The sequence below is a fragment of the Pangasianodon hypophthalmus genome, chromosome 10, assembly GCF_027358585.1.
Source record: "Pangasianodon hypophthalmus isolate fPanHyp1 chromosome 10, fPanHyp1.pri, whole genome shotgun sequence".
NCBI classification, from domain to species: domain Eukaryota; kingdom Metazoa; phylum Chordata; class Actinopteri; order Siluriformes; family Pangasiidae; genus Pangasianodon; species Pangasianodon hypophthalmus.
This window is the reverse complement of record NC_069719.1, coordinates 15,075,328-15,097,305: the sequence shown is the minus strand read 5'-3', so window position 1 is coordinate 15,097,305 and position 21,978 is coordinate 15,075,328. Positions and strand designations below refer to the sequence as shown.

At 37.6% G+C, this 21,978-nt stretch overlaps 1 protein-coding gene across 2 annotated transcripts in view; it reads left to right on the top strand.

The window, feature by feature from the left end:
• The window catches only part of prkd3 (protein kinase D3), a 42,315-nt gene extending 31,577 nt beyond the window's left edge, over window positions 1-10,738 (top strand). For both annotated transcript variants that reach the window (XM_026933940.3, XM_026933939.3), the window contains exons 10-19: window positions 173-250; window positions 3,924-4,215; window positions 5,555-5,607; window positions 5,693-5,765; window positions 5,870-5,976; window positions 6,068-6,229; window positions 6,697-6,795; window positions 6,886-7,153; window positions 8,756-8,841; window positions 8,948-10,738. In XM_026933940.3, coding sequence (XP_026789741.1) covers window positions 173-250; window positions 3,924-4,215; window positions 5,555-5,607; window positions 5,693-5,765; window positions 5,870-5,976; window positions 6,068-6,229; window positions 6,697-6,795; window positions 6,886-7,153; window positions 8,756-8,841; window positions 8,948-9,121 — 1,392 coding nt within the window. In that variant the 3' untranslated portion in view covers window positions 9,122-10,738. The remainder of the gene's footprint in view (window positions 1-172; window positions 251-3,923; window positions 4,216-5,554; window positions 5,608-5,692; window positions 5,766-5,869; window positions 5,977-6,067; window positions 6,230-6,696; window positions 6,796-6,885; window positions 7,154-8,755; window positions 8,842-8,947) is intronic.
• The last annotated feature ends 11,240 nt before the right edge of the window (window positions 10,739-21,978 follow it).

Sequence of the window (21,978 nt, the reverse complement as noted above, 5' to 3'; positions counted from 1 at the left end):
TATTTTTAAACACACCTGTAGGATCTGTTTTTCTGATGTAAATCAGGACTTTTCTCAATAAGAGTACAATAGATGGCTGTGTATGTGTGTGTATATATATATAGATAGATAGATTGATAGATAGATGGGTCTCATAATATATTGTTAATAGTTATTACAAAAATTTCCTCAGAGAAAGAGACACTATTGGAGGCTGGACAGCAAAAGCCTGACTTTGTTTCAGAATGACACAGGAGCCAAGTTCTACAAGGTAAGAGACTAATTTAAGGAAATATTTTCGTTTTGATTACTGTAGTCATTACATGGTAAATGGAGAAGCCACAGTTCTGATGAATTGCTCAAATTCTGCTTAGATCAGTATAATAGTTAACCTTGGCCTTTCTGAATAGAAATAAGGTCAGTGGCCCTTCAAATGTCCCCTCCCCCGCTGATCTGGTTTCACTTTATGAGATGCAAAATTTCTCTGTGGTCAAAGTGGAAGAGCTGTCAAATAAAACACTTGAGAGCTAGTCATAGTGCATCTGAGGTCATTCTAACACCTCAAATGCTTCTTGTAGAAAAGGTTAATAAACTACAAACTGTGATAATATTAAAATGTCAGTGTTATATGTGAATTGTTCACTGAGAATCTGTAATATCTAATTTCAATAGATCTATGGTACTATGCTATAGTGACCCTTGTGTTTCTGTAAAAACTGATAAATAAAAATTATACTAATTTTTTAAAAATTTAGTATCATTTTTATTTATCAGTTGTTAAAGAAGCTGATAAAGTAATAGAAATTCCATATATTTTAATTATATACAGATTATATTTAAAAAATTACTTACATTTTTTTTTTGCCAAAGGGTTCTTCTGTATTGAAATTGCTAAAGGGAAGGATTTGCCTTTAAAACCATTTAATTCAAAGTTGCAAATTATCATTCTGAGATTTTGAAAATCTCAAAAGTTGAAATCATAGAAATATAGAATTTATATAAACTAGGCCAAAGGCGAGGCATCCAGCATTCAGAGGGAAAAGTAGATGCTTTCAGATTTTTATATGAAATTCATATTGAAATATGTTTGTCAGATTCCAAGCTCCATAAATTCCTTGCTTTTCAGAGAGAAACATGTTAATACACTTGATTTTGGTTTTACAGTATTGCACTGTCATAATATACACAGAATTCTGCATACACATATGTGTACAGTTATATAGGAAAAGGTGAACAGTTGGGCATTACTATGTAAACTTAGTCCTAAAGCTTTTAATATATAGTTGGATAAACTATATAAAAAAATCTTAGAAATCAAATCTGTTGCATTTAAACATACACTTGTGAAGACAAACTTATAGAACCTTGTTAAAAGTAAAAGCCATTCCTATGTGTGAATATGTATGTTCACAGTTCCCTCTAACAGTCATTCCAGTAGTTTATTGTACTGCTGACATATTTGACACCATTTTTTCACCTATGTGCTGATGTGCTGTATATTGAAGCGTCTGTAAAAATAATTGTAAAACCATAATGACAGTTAACTGTAACAACCCCCTGAAACTCTGAATATACCCACAGAAAGACATCTAACATCACGACACCAGCAGAATAGAGTAGGCGTTACGCACATGGTGTCTTCTTTCATTCTTTAGTTTTGTGGGCAGCCCCCGGTCTAATTCTTGTGATGGGGACTCCAGTGAGTCTCTTCTGAAACGCCAAGTGTATTCTTGTAAGTAAAATCCAAACCAGTAAAGCCCACACTTCAACTCATTGTACTATTAGGTCAGTTATTCCCTTCACTCTTAATGTCCTTCTCTTGAAGGAATGTGTGAATGTTGATCTCTGGGTCTGATTTGACTTTCTGCCCGTCCTTTCACGTCACACATACCTATATACACTTATAGTATACTTTAGCACTATATGTGCATCACATATGTACAGTATAATGTACTTTTCTACAGTATATCATATCATAATAAAATGGATTACTGCTGTGTATATGTATACTACCCATGTACTATATCTGTGCATGTTCCAGACTGAACTGGGGTTAAAAGTATTCTTATAGGTAAATTTATTTATATTATTTATATTTATTTATTTATACATTTTCTTATATAAATTTATGTTTTGAGTTTATCCGTAATTTATGGCACATGAAAGCTACAAAACACATCTATATAAAAGCTCCTTTAAACGACACCTAGTCGCTCAGATTGACAAGCGAGAGATGAGTACCAGTCTTGCTTTGGCTTTGAACAAGTGAACTCTCAACCACAAGCAAAACAGTTTACTGCTGTGCTACTCTTCAGTAATTTGATCTTTTTTTCACTGGTTAGTTTCATGAGACAAGGCAGGAAATGTTTATCAGCTAAAGCTGAGTAAAAGAGTATTGACATCTCTCCTACAAATACAAATGAAAATGCTTGTTAAAATTGTATATTGGAACAAATTGCTTTTAAATAACAACCTAGCTAATATAATTAAATCTATTTAGTACACTCAGGAATAAGTAATGTAACTGTATTTTACATCTAAAATTAAATTTACTTTACTAATTTCTTGGGACCTAGTATATTTCTCTTCTCTAGATATGCTAGTATATCAAAAGTAAACTCTATCATTATTTGTTATTTAGTATGTTATTTGTTTTTTGTGTACAATAGTATACTTGTAGTAAATTTGGATAAACTTTCTATATAGTTGAATTAACTTTTTTTTTTGAAAAGTAGTCTTATAGATCCTTATAAAGAGTAAATGTTTAGTGTATATAGCAGCTCCTCCTAACTGTTGTCTGTTTGAGCCAAGTCCCTTTGTATTTTACGTATTTCCTACCCCTACTAGGAACTCTGGTTTTCACACAGTGCTTTCTTTCTTCAGAATTCTCTGGATAGATGTAATGAAACAGGCCACCTGTGTTCAGCTGATTGAGCCAAGAGCTGCTGATTGTTGACTTTTGGTTCTGCTTTTTTATTTAGTATCCACTATTTTTTTTTTTTTGCTTATGTTCACCCCATATGCTCTGGTGGTCATGTGTCAAGAGCTGAAAGACTGTGTCTGTTTTATACATTTAGAAATTATACCATGCTCTTTTGAAGACAGAAGCCCTGTACTTTTGGTTTCCCCACCTCTTTTATGACCTATGGGGACTGTCTCCACATAACTGTTCCTCAACCAGACCACCCCCTTTTACCATGTAGTGGCCATCCGCAGCACAGCGGTAGCATGGTCTCACACACACACACACACATGCACCATGCACGCATACACACTCAAGCATGAACTCATGAAGGCTTTCGTTTTGCTGCCTTGTAATCATGCAGCTCTTCAGTGGGCTTGGTCATGTGGTCCACCCTCTAACCACAAACACTTGATGTGAAGCTCAGAGGAAGCTGCTATTGGTCACAGCTACTGTTTCACTCTCTCGTTTGAGAAAAGTGGGAGGACAAAAGCAAATGCCATCAGAAGGCAGCTTGCTTTATATCACTTTAAAATCTCAGAGAGAATATGAGGCACATGAGCTCATTCTGAGAGCACATTCTCGGATAAAATGAAGACCCTGGACTGCGTGATCTCAAAACCGGCACTCTATTCTAAAGACCTTAAGGTATGGTATGGGCTTGGCTGGAAGGTATAGGAGACATGCTGTTTGTACTAATCTTACCTATCTGGAGCATCCTGGCAGTAGTTGTGATCAGCAGTGGACATTGACCTTCTTGTTATTGAAGGTCATTGTTGTGTTTCAGATTTTTTATGTATCTATGTATATGTATTTACTGTTTCTCATATTAAGACATCTAGCTGTAGTACTCATTTACTTGAGAGTGTGTGAAATGGAGGTTCATAGTTCTCTCAAGTGTGAACTATGATAGTCATTCATTCCTTGTCAGCCAGTTAGTACCTGAATCTGAATTTCCATCACTGTTTTGTTTCACCTACAGGAGATTCCTCTGTCTGAGATCCTGCAGGTGGAGGCAGCACGGGATTTCAGTAGTCTTGCTATGGGGGGCAATCCACACTGCTTTGAGATCATCACTGCTACGATGGTCTATTATGTTGGAGAGAACACTGGTGGCTCTCATCTTCATATGCACAACCCCATGCTGGCTGCCTCTGGCGTGGGGCAGGAGGTGGCGCAGGGCTGGGAGATGGCCATCCGCCAAGCCCTCATGCCTGTTCCAGTTACACCTCAGCCGAGTGTGGGTGCTGCTGCTGGTCAGGGCAAGGACCACAGTGAGTACATTCATTTAAATCCTTAAGCCATGGTTAAGATTGTGTCAGTGTAATAATAATAATAATAATAATAGCAACTATCATTTCAGTCACTAATTAATTGACTATAAATCCATGAGAAGAACAATGAATTAGGGCTGAGTGATACTGTAATCAGATATTGGTGATGACTAATGTGGAACTGATGATAATCTTTGCGAGGCAATGATTGCTCATTGTGGGAAGGAAAATGCACAGAAAACTAAAGAGCTATAATTGTAGAAAGCTTGTAAGATTGAATAATATTACCCCATATAATATTTACATTTACTTATCATAAACATAAGAAAAGAAACAGCATTTTATTGAAAATACTTTGAATTATCTAGTCATTGGTGTAGATTACAAATATTTAAGAGAAAGCAGCAGTCAGCTTCAATAAGTTCATCGTCAGAATTGTCCAGAGGACAGCTCTAGCTTGGAAGCAGGAGAAAAATTGGTTAAAAAAAAAAGTAATGGCAGAGCTTACTTTCAAATACTGCATTCATCCCCTAGCTCACAGGTTCCTAACCCTCTTAACGTGAGCGCATTACAAGAACCTACATAACTTGTACAATCCCTAATACAAGGTTGTGTTATATGTTTGACTCAAATTCCTTGAACTACCATCAGCATGTTCTTCTAAGAATTTTAGGAGAAAATTACTCCAATCATGATGCTTAGGTCTTCTTCCACCATTTGCTCTGCGACTGAACAGCTTCTTGTTGCGTTCCAGCACTGATTGTGAGACAGATATACCATTTATTGGCCACTTCTTCCTTTAAAGCATCCACAGTGCTGCTACTGAGCTGCTCCACAACCTGCTCTCTCATGATCCTTCATGTTATTCCTGTACTAGGATTATTGCATTTGCTCTGGATTCAGCAAGGATAAAATATAAATTGTCCAAAAACCTTTCACTACTTTTAGTTTTAGTTACAGAAGTCTCTTGCATGAATACTAAGCATGCTTTAAGGATAAGAACTGACTGCTTCTAGTTTACCTTGAAGCTTGAATAAGCTCCCCACATCAGTCAGAACATATGAGAAATTAATTCAGTTTCAATGATCTCTTCAATCAGTACGTAGAGCTAAATAATTTTTCAACCAATGCCTTTAATCTGTGTTTTTACACTTGAGAAATTGAACATGGTACATTTTTTTGTTCCTGAGATACTTCCTCGTCCTTTGGTTAGGTCACTTCAGATGTATGTACTTTGCTCTCTGCTCAATGGATTATTTTTGGTGATTGCACATTATATAAGGATAATCTAGAAAAGTGAATTTGCATGAATTATCTTTACTGTTCTCTGTCTCTACAGAGGAACTGTCCATGAGCATTTCTGTATCTAACAGTCAGATCCAGGAGAACGTGGTGAGTCTGTGTTAGTATTGCACACTTTAAAACAACCATATTTTGTGAAAAATAAAAATACTGATTTATTTTTCACTTGTTTTAGGATATCAGCTCTGTTTACCAGATCTTTGCTGATGAGGTTTTGGGATCAGGCCAGTTTGGCATTGTGTATGGAGGTACTGTTGCGAATTAAATCTTAATTTCTCTTAGATAACAATGGATGTGCTTCCCCAGTTTATAAACCAACAACTTGACTAAATAAACCTCTTTCTGTTAAAAGGGAAGCACAGAAAGACAGGCAGAGATGTAGCAATAAAGGTGATCGATAAAATGAGGTTCCCTACCAAACAAGAAAGCCAGCTGAGGAATGAAGTAGCCATTTTACAGGTGGGACCATCACAGCCTGATGAGACAGTGGAGAAGCATACAGTCCTATGTGATGGCTGATTGTAACTGCCTTTCCCTTTTTACCATGAAGAACCTGCAACATCCTGGAATTGTCAACTTGGAGTGCATGTTTGAGACACCAGAGCGAGTGTTTGTTGTCATGGAGAAGCTGCATGGGGACATGTTGGAGATGATCCTGTCCAGCGAGAAGAGCAGACTGCCTGAGCGCATCACCAAGTTCCTCGTCACACAGGTTAACTCTTTTTATCTGACTCATCAATTTGTGTTCAGGACTCTTCATTCTTCTCTGGACTGTGTTTAATCCATTGTGATGGATGTGGTGTTTTGAATGGGGGCTGTGTTTAGAGAAGTCTGGATCTCATCAGGAAGCTGAAGTGCTCCACTGCTTGAGTCTGTGGGATGATTAGAACCAAGAGGCCCCTTGGGGGCTGGAATAACAGGGGCTCATCTATTAGCTATGGATCTGCAGCCTCCAATTAGCAGCCACACAGAGCTCTGATGTGGCCAGAGGCCCCCGACTGTGCATGATGGTGTATATTTCACTGAAAATACATAGTAAATTTGATTAAACTTGATTTAACTAACACATGTTCTCAGCATGCATCATGAAATATGTGATTTTCATCTTGTAAATGTGACTACAATTTAACGTAAGGCTTAAAATATTAGCTTATTATTATTGTTTTATTCTGGTTATAGATTCTGGTGGCTTTGAGGCATCTCCATTTCAAAAACATTGTTCATTGTGATCTGAAGCCAGAGAACGTGCTCCTAGCCTCAGCAGAGCCTTTTCCTCAGGTGAGAATCTTGTCACACGTTTGCCATTATATGACTGTTTTATGCACCAAAAACACTTTCAGACTCATGACTGTACATTTCGCACCGCAGGTGAAACTGTGTGACTTTGGTTTTGCTCGCATAATTGGTGAGAAGTCGTTCCGTCGTTCTGTGGTGGGAACTCCAGCATATCTGGCCCCCGAAGTTCTTCGTAGTAAAGGTTATAACCGCTCACTGGACATGTGGTCAGTGGGAGTCATCATCTACGTCAGCCTGAGTGGTACCTTCCCCTTTAACGAGGATGAAGATATTAATGATCAGATCCAGAACGCAGCCTTTATGTATCCACCAATGCCTTGGAAGGAAATATCCACAGAAGGTAAGAAAACAATGTATTCACCTGCTGATATGCTGAGTTGAATAAAAAATATTAAATTATATTAAAAACAACAAATATTTAAAAAATATTTTGAAATGCTACAGACTATATGTAAAATTATATTAAATACTATTTTTTTAAATACAGTTTTAAATGCTAAAAATATTAAATTAGATAGAACATAGGGTTCTCACTGTGCTGGAAATCCTGGAAAATAAAAAAAAAAAATAAAATAAAATAAAATAAAAATTTCAGTTTTCAAAAGATGGGGCCCCAAAGAATGAATCCAATTCTTCTGGATTTCTGGAGTTTGGTAAAAATGTGTGGTAAGCTTGATGTAATGGCCTCATCATTTAGCTCGTTTAAACATTTTAAACCACATTAATCAAGGTCAGTGGAACATTTAGAAGTTAGTCATCGTTTCAGCCACACTAGCACCAATATTTTACTTCATCATATTACACAGTAACGCATAGTTGTCTAGACAAGGGATTTGGCTTTCTTTTTTTTTTTTTTTATACAAATAGTGGTTTGCTATATAATATAGTTGCTGAATAAGTCAGATTAAATTACAGAGGTTTTGCCCAACATTAGTATAATACAGAACATGAATTATGTGTAAATGGTTGAGTGTCTGTTTAGAATATTAATATTAAGGTTAGTGGGCTGTATTTAAAACCCAAACCCATACAGTAGATGCAAATTGTTTATCAGACATGGTGAAGCTTCTCACCCCCGTGTCTGACTACACTACTACAGTCCCAGATATTTCAGCTGTACTGAGTCACTGTACCACCCACCTCCCAATTACCCTTCTGTGGCAGAGTCAATGTTTCTGCATTTTCTATTTTTTTACATTCTGAACTGATCAACAGTTATTTTAAATATCATCAATTAGCACCAGGAAATTTTTAGTCCTTAAACTCTTCATAATGAAATTCAGAGCATTACTCATTTGACATTTTGATATCATTTTGGCATTTATTACATTTAGTCAGAGATGTTAAAATTTCAGGTCATAAATGGCACGTATGCCAGATGTGCCTGTAGCCCTTCTTGAAGAGGCTCAGTTTGAAGAGGATGTGATTAAAAAAAAATGACAGACGGTATTTTTGCTGTAAAACTTCTGTGTCCATTTTTCCATCTCCTTTAGATTGGTGCCATTAAATCACGTTTATTATTGATAGTTCATCTTAACGTAAGATCTTGATTACATCCAAATTGGAGATGAAGTTTTCTTTATGTTAAATCGAGATCTTGTGATTGATAAAGCATGTGCAAGCAGCCTGAGGAAGTGGTTATGTAGAAATGCTCACTTGTAATTGATAGTGGAGTTTATAATGGTGTAGTGCGTCACAGTAATAACCTTCAGTAATGGCAAACTCTACAACATGATCTTTAAAGTTTTGACCTGACGTAACCATGTCTTAAGATAATTTAAGGTTGTAACCTTGGATTGTCATAATATTTAAATATACTGTGCTGTGTTAATTAGGCTATTATAATAATGTGCTGGGTAGCTGATTCTTACATGTTTTTCTGTAGAGAAATTATTTGATCTTGAAACATATTTTACACTTTGACCTTTGTGTTAACCTACAGCCACAGATCTTATCAACAACCTTCTTCAAGTGAAGATGAGGAAGCGGTACAGTGTGGACAAGTCCCTCAGTCATCCATGGTTCCAGGTTAGACAGCGCAGTACATAGTGTGGCATTATAGTGCCGCCTCCACATTCCCAGTGAAAGTCTTGAAGCCTTGTTTGTTTATGTTAGCATATCCCTGCTTTCTCAGGACTACCAGACATGGCTAGACCTGCGGGAGTTTGAGACACGGCGAGGCGAGCGCTACATTACCCACGAGAGCGATGATGCGCGCTGGGAGGAGTTCGCTGATGAGCACAGTCTGGTCTACCCTAAACACTTCATCATGGCGCCAAACCTAGACGACATGGATGAAGACCCCTAGTTACATTGTGGACTAAATCTGTGAAGGAGGACAGTGTCAGACTCTCACTAGAAGGCGCTAACCCCTTAAGGACCTGTAGCTAAAGTGAATACAGCACTCTGCTGAGGCAGAGGCAGGATATTAGGGGTTGAGTGAAGGGGCCAAGAGCTACAAAAGCCCACAGCAGTGTGAGGCTTTGGTTTTACTGGTCTTACAGTCGAGACCATTTGTGATGAAGATACTTTTTCTTCTAATCCTAGTAGAAACCCTAAATGTCAGTATTTTGTGGTTATGCATTCTGCTCTCTAGCCCTGCCTGTGCTACATCTAAAGGTGCAGATCTGTTTATCTTATTTACAGATTTAGTGTTAACAATTTTACAATATCTTTCCTAATTTGAAGAAAGGTAAAAGGGCTTTGGTGAGGTTACATAGAAAGGAGAGAGAGGAATGGTGCTATAATGAATTTGACTTATTTGAGGACTGAGTTCAAATAGCCTATAACACAAATAGCCTTGTATTCTATAACTGGAAGATGTTAGGATGTTTCACTAAAAAGCCATACAGTGAAATTAAGAGCCATAGGTTTCCTTACAACATTTGTGAAAAAGGCCAAGCATTTTGGAGAAGTACATAGAGAAGGCTATAAAAAGAGTTTTTTTTTTTTTTTATAGACAATAGAAAATACTTAAAACCTCAGTTATGGCCTCCAAAGTTTAATTTTATTAGGTATTTGAACTAATCTGAGAGAAGATATGTGAATATTCTTCATAATTTGAAACACATGCCAATCCTGTATGCCCCTATTTGTTTTTCTCACTTTTTTACTTTTTCAGATTAAGCGGTTACAGTTTTTCCTTCCTGTTTTTTTCCTTTCCATCTCTAGAGAGTATGTCTGTTGTTCAGGCATTCAAACGGACTTGAAATATCACTACAATACATTAGTACACATTTGTTAAAATAAATCCCAGGTTAAACACAGCAAAATAATAACTAACAACTGCTAGAGATCATGGTTTAACAGCAGTATAGTATTTCATTTCATATGGGCTGTATGCCAAAAGTACCAACATGTAACATAACAGTGATATATAAAATATATTCCAAAACTGGAGTAAAATTATCCATTTCAGCCATAAATACTGAATTGACTTCAGTAGCAAGCTGTTTTCACTCAGATCAGTACGATATAAGTACATATGTACAAACTCAACTTCTTTGTGCACTATATGGGATGGAACATATGCAGTATGGTGAGCAGCTAAGATTTGCCTATAAGTGTTCAAATTCAATTATTTATTGATTACAATTGGGTATACAGTACACACTCTGTTCTCAAGGTTTGCCATAGCACAAAATAAGGAGCCATTTTGAGCAGATCAATTTGACTGCTTTTAAAGTTTTCATGAGGTGGAAGTGTTTCCATCACTTTGTCTGGGAGAGGAGGGGATGTTTGCTCCTCTGGATCCATATAATCATTACTTCATGTTGCCACTGGATTGGCAGGTGTGAGTGTTTTGTATATTTTAGTACATAAAGAATTAAATGCACTACTTCGTGTGTGGGGGTCTTTGTTTCATGATTTAGGGATTGAAAAACACTATATGGCCGAAGGTATGTGGACACCTGACCATCACACTCATATGTGAGTCTTCCCCAAACTGTTGCCACAAAGCTAAAAACACACAGTTGTAACAGATGTCTTTTCTTCACTGGAACTAAGAGGCTCAAACATGTTCCAGCATGACAGTGTCCCTGTGCACAAAGCAAGGTCCATGAAGACAGGATTTGCCAAGGTTAGAGTGGAAGAACTCGAGTGGCCTGCACAGAGCCCTCACTTCAACCCCACTGAACACCTTTGGGATAAACTTGAATGCCGACTGCACCCCAGTGTTTATAATAGCAAAGGGGGGACTAAATCTGGAACGGGATGTTCAACAAGCACGTATGGGTATGTTGGGCAGGTGTCCACAAACTTTTGGCCATATATGGTACATGTAGAACTGTAATATGCATTGGAGGGAGAAAAGTGAAGTGAGGTAGCTGCAGTCAGTCAGTTATAAAAGAGGCCTGATAGTCACTGGTTTACCATGTTAAAGAAAAATGACGCAACTAACAGTGTTCCAAAGAATATATATTTGGTTCTGAAATTCAGCTGATGCAGTCACAAAACAAAACTACTGCCTCGAAACCACCAGTTTGGAAACCACCAATATTCAAGAACTTCGGAGCACAAAACCTGGACCGGAGAGCAGTTGGGAAAATAATATAAGCTGATGAGTTATCCTCATCCTTTTTCAACACCTTTGGGTCTTTTTGGTGTAATCAATATTCATATAATAATAATAATGATAATAATAATAATAATAATAATAATAATAATAATAATAATAATAATAATAATAATTAATAATGTGTTTGTAATTGTCATGTATGACATTCATCACATTAAATGATTATACTGGTTTATATTTCTGTTCTAGTATATTTTGATGACTAAACTGGCTAACTGGCCCTGAAACTAGTTGTCTTTAATTTCATGGATTCATAATTTTCAGTTATTAGTTGTCTTATAATTTTAAGTTTGTGTTTTCACGCATCAATTTCCATTTAAAAAAACAAATGTGGTAAAAATGTGCCTAAAAATCATGCTACAGACAATTCACTAGCACTTTTGGACATTAACTTGTGTGCTTTAAAGAGTCACATATGAATACATTACATACATCTGCATACCTGAGTTAATTTAGTAAATTACTCATCTATAGACATAATATTATGGTAATATACAGCTAGCATATGTACATAAAAACTTGAATTGTCATGTATTGGAACTTGTATTGGAAGTTATGCTATTAAATTATTTGCAATTTTGCTGTATTCAGCAATATTGTATTTCCTGCAACACACATTGATGTTGATGATTCAGTATTCCAGCATGATAATTCGTTCATGCACACTGGCAAAAAAACATTCTAGACTATTTTCCAGAACACTACATTTTAAAGTCGAAACCTTCCATGACTTCCCCAATTACTAGATCTAAACATCAGTGAATCTGAAGGAAAAACTCCGGAGGGCAAAGCACCTTCTTCATTCCTCAGGGAACTGGAGCAATTTTCTTCTTGAGGAATGATCAGTTATCCCTGAGCCAGAGTTCAGAAGTTTCATGTTAACCTTCAGAAATATATTTCTGAAGTACCGTGTACACTGAATCCTAGATGTTTGTTTACATATCTAGTCCCTGTAGCTGTATGGCTGACTTGTAGGTTAGGCAGTGTAATTTAGAATTTACATGAAATGGTGATAAACTCTTGGTATCTGCTGTGACCAGGCCACACATTTAAGAGCACTTCTTTGGTTTCTGAGGTATGGTATATGATGCTAGCATATGCTGTGTGCGTGTCAGCATGCAAGCTGGGTTAGGTTCACTACTCGGTAACGGCGACAGCACACGTCACATGCAGTTAACAGCAGCTGGATGCAATTGTGTAACCGCTGGCCATCAGGCAGCTTGGCCCACCCTAAACACTGAGGAGTAATTAGAGAGAGAAGAGAATATATTCACTGCTCGTGAACATGTGTATGTTGAGGTTCTTTTCCTTAAATAAATTTATTAACAGATAACTTTGAAAACAGCTTTTCATAACCTCCTAAATCATAACTGTAAAAGTGAAGTAAATGATTATTCAACATTCATTATGACCTTAGATTTATACATATATATATAAAATATAAGTATCTAAATTATTATAAATGTATAAAAATACCCCAATGTATAGATAGAAGTGGTCTCTTATGATTTGTCCTATATTGAAAACTATTTAGCATACTTGGAGAAAATTAGCAGTATTCTGCCATCAAACCAATTAAAAGGGTGTAGCTCCACACATCTGTAAGATAGAATTAAAGGTGTTTGTGCATTGTGAAGCACATGAGGAGGGTCTCAGAAAGATCCCCCTGAGCCTGAACTCAGAATGAGCTGCTTTATCTGTTCTCTCTTCAAATGGCTTAAAGATGTGGACTGTGCCACACGGTCTGCTGATAAGTGCTCATCTTCAGAAGAGAGGAAACCTGGCAGACAAATTGGCTCTCAGCCCATTCCATTACCAGAGCTTGTGAAGTGAGGAGAAGTCTGAGTTTTATCATAGACCATTTAGATAAGGAGCTGGACATGACTGCCCTGGTCCCAGATCTGGAGTAAGGAGCAATCTCACATGAAAAAAAAAAAATTCTCGAATAGGATTTGAGACAGGGGTTCTGTGTAAACAGGCTGGTATGATCGATTAAATGCAAATCAGCAAAAATCTTTGAAACATCCCATAAAGAAAGACCATGGAATCTCATAAGGCATATACCTGAATGAAATTACTTCTAGGCGCATATACACACAGCAAAAAAGTAAGCTGCCACTTCCACAGTTCCAGGGTTGTGTGCAGCATTTTCTTTTTCCACTGGCATTTTTTTGCCCTGCAGTGAAAAATAAAAAGTGGTGAAAGTGAACTGTGCAAATGCTACAGGAACAACAAAACAGATCACACAGGAAAATAAAAGAAGCCTTAAGCTCAGGCATGTGATCTTGCGCCAAGATTTACTACTGTGGACTGAGCCTCATGTGTGATATAAAACTTGGCAGTTAAAATTTGGAGAGATTATGGAGAAATGCTGAGATCAAATTGGTTCAGAATGCACATATTGGGTAAATATGGCTGATGAAGTCCAGATGTTATGGCATATTATGGGCTTCAGGCCTGTTTCTTTGAGATGTATGTGTCTTTACATAGAGGCATGGTCCAACTCTGATGGGACTACTGGTGTATAGTCCTAGAAAAATGAACTAAAACTGTGAAGGCAAAACAGACATTAAACAGACTTCCTACTACTACTACTACTACTGTTATTATTACTACTACTACTACTACTACTATTATTATTATTATTATTATTATTATTATTATTATTGTTATTACTACTACTACTACTACTACTACTACTACTATTATGAAGAAGAAAGAAAGAAAGAAAGAAAGAAAGAAAGAAAGAAAGAAAGAATCTACAAAAACAATCTAAAAAATCTATTAGCTAGATGTCTGAAACGCTGTAGTTCAGGGATGCAGTTCTCTTTTGCACCACTAGGTGGCATTCTGGACCTTATGTAGACTCCCTATTGCCAATGCCATAACATTACATTAAAAACATATGGCATTTTAAAAGTATATACTTTTTTTAATCGCTTTAGTAACTTAGACACGTGTTCAGTACAATATAATATTGATTTTAATTACACATTGTAGATTTTGCTATTCTAATCACCTAGACTTTTTCTCTTTTAGCACTGTAAGAACCTGTAGATGTGCATAGTCAGGTGCTGTCTGCTTCCAGTCTGGCCTTGAACAGCAGATCAGGTTGCAATCCCCTGTCAGCTCTGGGGTGGTCTGTGTGATGTATCCTCCTCGAGCCGGTCTCTACCGACAGGAATTACGGCAAACAAACAAGCCAACAAACAAGCAAACACACAAAAAGCAAACGAGCTCAGGCAGCAGATTGATTTGGGATGGGTGAGAGCTATTTGCAGTGGAGCTGGATCTATTTCATGGAGAACCCCCACTAGAGCTGCCTACTGCCTCCTTTGATTGACTCTTGAGGCAGTTCCACTCCAGCTGGGCACCTTTGACACTTCGTCTGAGGGAAATGCTATACTGCAGACTCGGAAAATCGAAAACAAGCCTGCTGTGCATTGGCATTCTGGTGTAAAAGTTTATTTTAGTCATTATTAATTAAATGAAGAAATATTAAGTGTCTATACCTGTCATTCTTTTTGTTTCTTTTTTAAAAAGTAATTTTGGTTTATTTTCATTTCATTATTCATTATTTATTTTCACTGAAATATTTTTTTCATGAGAGAAAAGCCACAGTGATTTTATTGCAAAGATCCAGAAGTTCAGTTGCATAAACCCACTTTATAGAGCCGATGAAGGCAAAGCAGGTGCACAAATAGGCATTCTAGATCATAATTTCAGTGCACTCTTAATATGTGGTAAATCTTATAAAAGCTCTCACTTTTGATACACATCACCATTGCTGAAAGTAAACAGAGGTAGGCCGTTAGGATCCGCCATTTATCTAATGTGAAATCATGTGGAACACATGGTCAGTTTGTCCTCCAATTGTTTTCTCCACATTAAGGCCCAGGTGAGAGTTTAATGCCATGATGGGCTGTTGACACCCCTTGTAAATGTATATTGCAGACAATAAAGTGCTTCAAAAATGGCAAGTGCCTGACAAGATCAATTCTCCTTTACTAGCTGTCAAAAGTAAAAGAAATGAAAACACAATCAGCAATATTGTAGCTGGAGGAATTTAACAAAGTGTAAGAAAATAGACACATACACATGCCAGACGGTGTATGGAGGAAGGGGAATCCTTGCCTGTAGTACAAAGAGGCTGCTGTTTAGGACGCAGTGCATGGCTGGACAGATTGAACAGCTCCAGCTGTGTTGAGTGGAGCTCCCATGTCCTCACACCTACTTCCTTTGAGTGACTGCAATACGCAACCTCTGAAAGGGGCAGGCACTGAACTCTCAAACAAGTGGCAATATTTGCTCACCTGAAATACACATGACTCTGCAATTGAGGCCTGGGACTGGAGCAGGGTCGGGTGCCTTTAGCAGCTGTGAGCCTAAGAGAAGGGGAAGGGCCAGGAAGTTTAATAAGGGGGAGCTGGACCCCTACTGAGGCGCTGTTTATCGCTGACTGTCCTATTGTATTTTATGGGTGGGAAGGCTATATTTGTCCTTAGCCACAGGAGGCTGATGAGGTGCTAATCTGTTGAGTGGCCAGTGTCACTGAAGCCTCCTTGTTAGCAGGCTAGCTTGTTAGCTGTCAGGGCTTGTAAAACTGAGTCTGAATTCATGGGCTCCCCTGCCAAGGGTTTTCACGGGTAAGTAAACACAGATTGGTCAGTGACGGGATGTGCCGACTGGCTGAGAGGCCTTTGGGAATTACAGGCTGGGATGACAAGAGGAATAAGGATGTCTTGTGCTCCCCTGCTGCTTTTCAGTAAACTTAACAAACTGGACATCTACATATGGATGGGTCATCAGGAGAGGCAATAAGATTCCAGTCAGTGATCTCTGGAATTCCAGTCAGTGACCTAGATGTAGTTTTTTTTTATAGAAAAAAGGAGAATCAGATGAACCTGTACATGCAGACTCTTAAACATCCTAAACAGGAACAGTAATATAATAAACATAGTGCCTAAATAAAATGATATCTGGTTTTGCAAGGAAAGGGCATGTTTTAGGAGCTGCCAGATGGATGGTCTCGGTAGTGCCTGAGTGATGCAGAAGCAGGTCAGCAGTCATGGTGATTGCAGTAATCCTAAACTTGCCATCACTCCATCAGGCTACAGATAAGCCAGCTGAAGAACAAATATAAGGAACAATGGAAAATGGGGAACAGTGAAATGTCTTTTGACTGATGTAGAACTGAGACGTGAGCAGTTTCTTAAGAAATCCTAAGAATCAGAGATAGGAATATTTGAAGATTTGAACAATATTTTAGGCATTGTGTACTGGAAAGAATGTTGCATTATATATATAGACTTTAAAGTAAAAACCTACAATTGTTAGATTCCTAATAAATACATGACTATAGAAGACAAAAAAATTCCATTTCTTATAGCATACTTAACCATTGTTCAGGAAATCCAGAAACATTGCTGGACTTTATGAGAGAGGAACCTTATCACATGACAAATCTGTAGTAATTCAAACAAGTGGCCAGATGTTGTTCCTTATAATATGAATGAAATCAAATATATAGCCTTAACCCTAATCATAACTTTTCATTTCAATTAAATTCTTCAATCTTTAGCTGTGTTAGAGAGAGAACATTTCTGTAAGTAAACATAAACCTGTCCAGATGTATGCGGAAATGCAAAAGTTGCATCAGGTAACATTACTGTCTATAATGTTCTGTTCTGAGGTCCAGCCACTGGGACATAAAGATCCTCCGCGAGTTACAGATTGAGCTCTATATAAAATGTTTTGCTTATTTTATTATTTTTTGTCTAGCTTTATCTAGCAGACGTTAAACAGGTTTGGCATGTAGTTGTTGTTAATCCTTGTATTGACTTTATATGGCTGTGATGTTTCAACACTGAACCCAGTGACCCATACATGTTGTCACAACACATTTCATTCAGCCATCAAATTTCTGTATTTAAAATCAGATAGATAATGATAATTTAAATATTAATGTAAATATTAGTCAAAATACACAATTTTAAACCATCTGTTAAACATAAAAGTAGTTATTAACTCATGTTTATCTGTAATTTAATTCCTTCAAGTCCTATTCCAATTGCTGTTTCGGTGATTTCAGTCTTCTCCTATTAAAAAAAGGAAAAGAGAGAGAGAGAAATAACTTTAACCTTCTATTAACAGCAAGCTTAACTCCTGTCACCACAGTTAAATGACTTTCACTAATGAATTAATTTCACTCAGACCTGTGTTTTCTTTAGAGGTGACAGCTGAGAAGTGAAAATGTGTCAGCTGAGTGTGAACGATGGCAGCTCCTGCTTCTGGATTGATGGTGGTAATATTTAAGAACTCTTCTTCCCACGGGAGCACATGGCTTAATTAGCATACTGACGCTTGCCATCACATTTAATTGCTTTCAGTTTGTAATTAAAACGTGTGTTGACTTTGCGTTTCCCTCGTTGATGCATAACAATGAAGGGTTATATGATATTGCACTTTTGCTGTGGTGAACATTAAAATGCATGGATTAAAATAACGGATATAATCCAAACCATTTTGTGCCTGTGTACTAATAGTTTGTCAAGCATGGTAGAGAATTAAACTGTATAATATCGAGTGCATTGCAAGTCTTCCTCTTTCTCCTATGGCCCTTTTAATGTTGTTTTTAAGTTTCATCCATCTGGTTGAATCAAGCTCAATTTAAGAGCTGCTTGATTTTGTAACTTCAGCTCCACATTTCCCGGTCATGCTATGTGGAATGGATGTGGATTGGCACCTTGTTTGTGGTATGCATGACTACGCTGAGGTCTTTTTAGCATGACAAGGGAAGTGTATTGCAGCCGCCCCTGGATACAGACCACATAGGACCCTAATGCAGGGCATTCCCCAGCGAATACTTCTCAATATCAAAAAGGTGCGTATTTGAGGAAATCCTTAGCCCCTTTACGCCAGTGTTTGCACCCAGACCCAATGGGCCTCTGTGCAATAACTTCTGTACCACCCCTCTGGCTGTGAATGACACCTCAATGGCTGCCCTGAGCTTTTTTCCTCCCTCCATCCAGTCAGGGTTGTGTGCATTCCCCGTCACTCTACTTTTGAGATTCATTTCCAGGTAAACACGCTTTGGCCGGCCACAAACCTGCAGCCAACAGCCGTTGTCACAGCTGTGCTGGATAATAGCCAGGCCGAACTCCTGCACCGCTCCGGAATGTTTACTGTCACCACAGGGCCTGCACAGCAAACACTTCTCCATTACCTTCCAGAAGAAAGAGGGTGCAGTTATTAATTTTATTTTGACGAATCACAAGCTTAACCCATTGGCCCTTTGTTATTGTGGTGGAGAAACAGAGGAGTAAAAGCACTGATACCTAGCAAAGCAACCTTACAGCAGGAACTAGGATTGAGGTTTGTTTAAGTTTTAAAGCACAGAAAGCTGTGCTTTGAAAGTGAAGACTCTAAGTAACACATTCCTGCAAATAACAGCAGGGAATTTGAATTGCGCCTCCCACCTAGCTTGTACAGAGACCCTGATATGAATCCCTACTAAAACAACGCAATTCCCAGGACAGAAACAAGCCAGTGAGAAATACATTGAAACAGTGCAGATAATCTGTAGCATCACAGGTGTAAGAGGAATTCAGTCACAGCTTTCAAGATTTCAAGATTTCAAGTTGAATACAAATTATTACAATAAACAGAGTGACTTGATAAAACATTTCTCATGTTTTCAGCTAGTCTAATTTAGGTGTTTGAGCATTCTATAATCTGCAATATAAACTAACAAAACACATTAATCAAAAATGATGTATCATACCACATAGCTAAATTTAAAATACGAGAGCCATATAAAATAACTACTTGAATGTAAATAACCACTAATGCATTTATATTTTTGCTCTGAACATTGATGTCCTCTGGACTGGTTTTGACACTGCTGGAGGTCCTTTCATAGCTATGTTGAAAAATGTAACCTGCATTACATGAAAGGTCGTGCCAAACGTTTTTAGAAGCTTAAATATAACCTGACCTCTTTGCAATCTGAAACATGATTTTAGGGCTACAATAGGGAGAATGCAGGTCAGTGTTTAGAGATCCCAAGGCAATATTTGCTCGGAATACAGGCCCTAATGTATGAGTTTGAGTAGGATCACCTAGGCGCCACCCACTGTGATGGCGCATTGCAACACACAGAAAGCATTCAAATAGATGATGGATGAACCGCAGTGGATATAAGCATAGGAGAAAAAAACACCCACCAATACCTCAAAGATAAACTAAACCGAATAAATGAAAGTGAGATTTTTTTTAATGCTTAAATAATCAGAGTTTCACACTGCTATGTCTTGATTATTTTCCACATGCAGTCTCTAGTTAAGGTTGGAATCACCTGCTGCCTCTGGTTCAGAGTAAATTAGGCACAAAGTATAAGCCAGTACTCCAACGTGTCCTGTTTGCTCAAAGATAGGGTCGTTTTCGTTTTCATCAAATACAAAAAAAGTGACCTTCACTACTGAGTGTGCTCACAATCTGTACCACATTCATGAATGATTAACTTTAAGCAAAATATTCCAAAAGTACTCTATGCCACACACCTGGTCACTGACCATGAAGTAGTCACCATATTTATGTGTTTTAAATGTTAATTCTGCACATATGACTGTGAATTCTATAGTCATTTTAAACATGCCAGTATGATATAATTTACACTATATTAGCCTTAACATTGTGCTTTACGTTTTCTTAATGTCTGAGTACACAACAAATGTAAAGCAAACAAACAAACAAACATAAAAAAACAGCTGAGTAACAGAAAAGTAACTAGTTACGAATGTGATCATAAAGTAGGCTATATATAAAGTACCATTTCATATATTTTATGAAATGCTTTCATGCTGAAGTGAGTACACTGGTAGTGAGAAAATATTGTTGTCATTCTAAATTGTGAATTAAGCCAGTTATGTCCAAAGCCACATACCAGGCCTACCATACTAAATTGTAATATGTCAGGTCAAGTCTGTATGCTACCTAGCACATGGCATATAGTCTGATGTGCGGTTTGGGATATAGACATATTCCAATCTGATGAAACGTTTATGCAGAACAAACAAACAGACATACAAAGCCCCCTGCCATCTAACGCACAATCACGTGTGCACTTTGGCTATCTCTATGTATTTCTTCAGGTCTGTTCAGAGAAGCAATCCATGGACACAGTAACACGAGTGACTCTGGCCTGATATTACTGCAGTATCATGTCAGACGGATTACAAGGAAAGCTTTCATGTGTAGCCTAGTTTTTTTAGATGTGTATCATAATTTTAGATGACAATCACATTTCTGAAATAGGTGGAAATATGTTGCACTTGATATCAGGAATCTCTGGCAGTCTATCAAACGAGGAGCAGGCTGGCAGGGTTTGGCTTTTTGCTCTGTCTGAGTGTCCGTCATCCTCTGCGCCGTTTACACATTACACACAGGTCCAAATAAACTCTGAGATATATTGACATTTGTGCGCCTGCGCTACGCAAATACGCAATCAAACAGATACGGAACGATAACAGTGCTGCACAGGCACGTGCCAAACACCTTGGCATTAATGTTAATGCTCTCATGGACGCGTTATTCAGAAACCAGGCGGAAGTTATTTAAAAATGAGCCTACATGGCATCAGAAAATAAAAGGGTAGAAACGTCTGTGTCCTCATGTTGCTTACATTTAGAAAACAATTTGGCAAAAAAAAAAACATTTTAGGTGACTTGATATTGCGCAGGTAACTAAATCCTGACGCCAAAAGGGGGCGCCATCAAACTCTTAGGCACACAAGATAGGCCAAGCTCAGTCCTGAAACAGATGAGAGACATTTCAAACATTAACAAATGAATATTCTGACATGGTGATCTCTTCCCTTTTGGTCACAAATATTAGCTCTGATGTAAAATGTCTCATTTGGAATGGATTTTGTTATTCTTACTAATAAGCGGGCTAAGTGAAACTGGATTTGTCAAACTCAAGGGTCTTCGCAATTTGCCCTACCAACAAGAGCATCAGCATTCGCCTGTGTGATTCGCCTATTTCGTGGATAGTCAAACACTTTGGATAAATGTTAGGCTACTTTGTTTAGTGAAGGCAATCAAATCGCGCCACTGCGCGCTGCAGAATCAACACGGATGACCTGTGTGCTAAGAGTGAGCTCTTACATTAGCAAACCTCGTGCTGTTATTAGTTCGACTACCATACATTAGCGCGCGCGTAAACAAACCTATAATCTAACAACCGAGAACAGATTTGAACAGTTTCATTCATCTTGTCACATCTCGCCCACTTAGCTTCTGGTGACTAAACTGTTATAAAAAGCAATAAAAAGCATGTATAAATATAAAAAGCAATAGGCGTAGGCTATTGCATGTGTTTCCTTTAAAAGGTGCATTGCTTAACCGAATTGTCTGTGTAAAATAATACACGAGATATGGACTAAATAGTTAACAAAGATCTCTGAAACTAAGGAACACCTAAGGGGGAGGAAAAAAAACACCTATCAAGATAGATGTTATGTTCATGCAGGACAATTTCGTCTAAAACAATTTAGATGATTTAAAAATATCAGACTGTGATTGAAA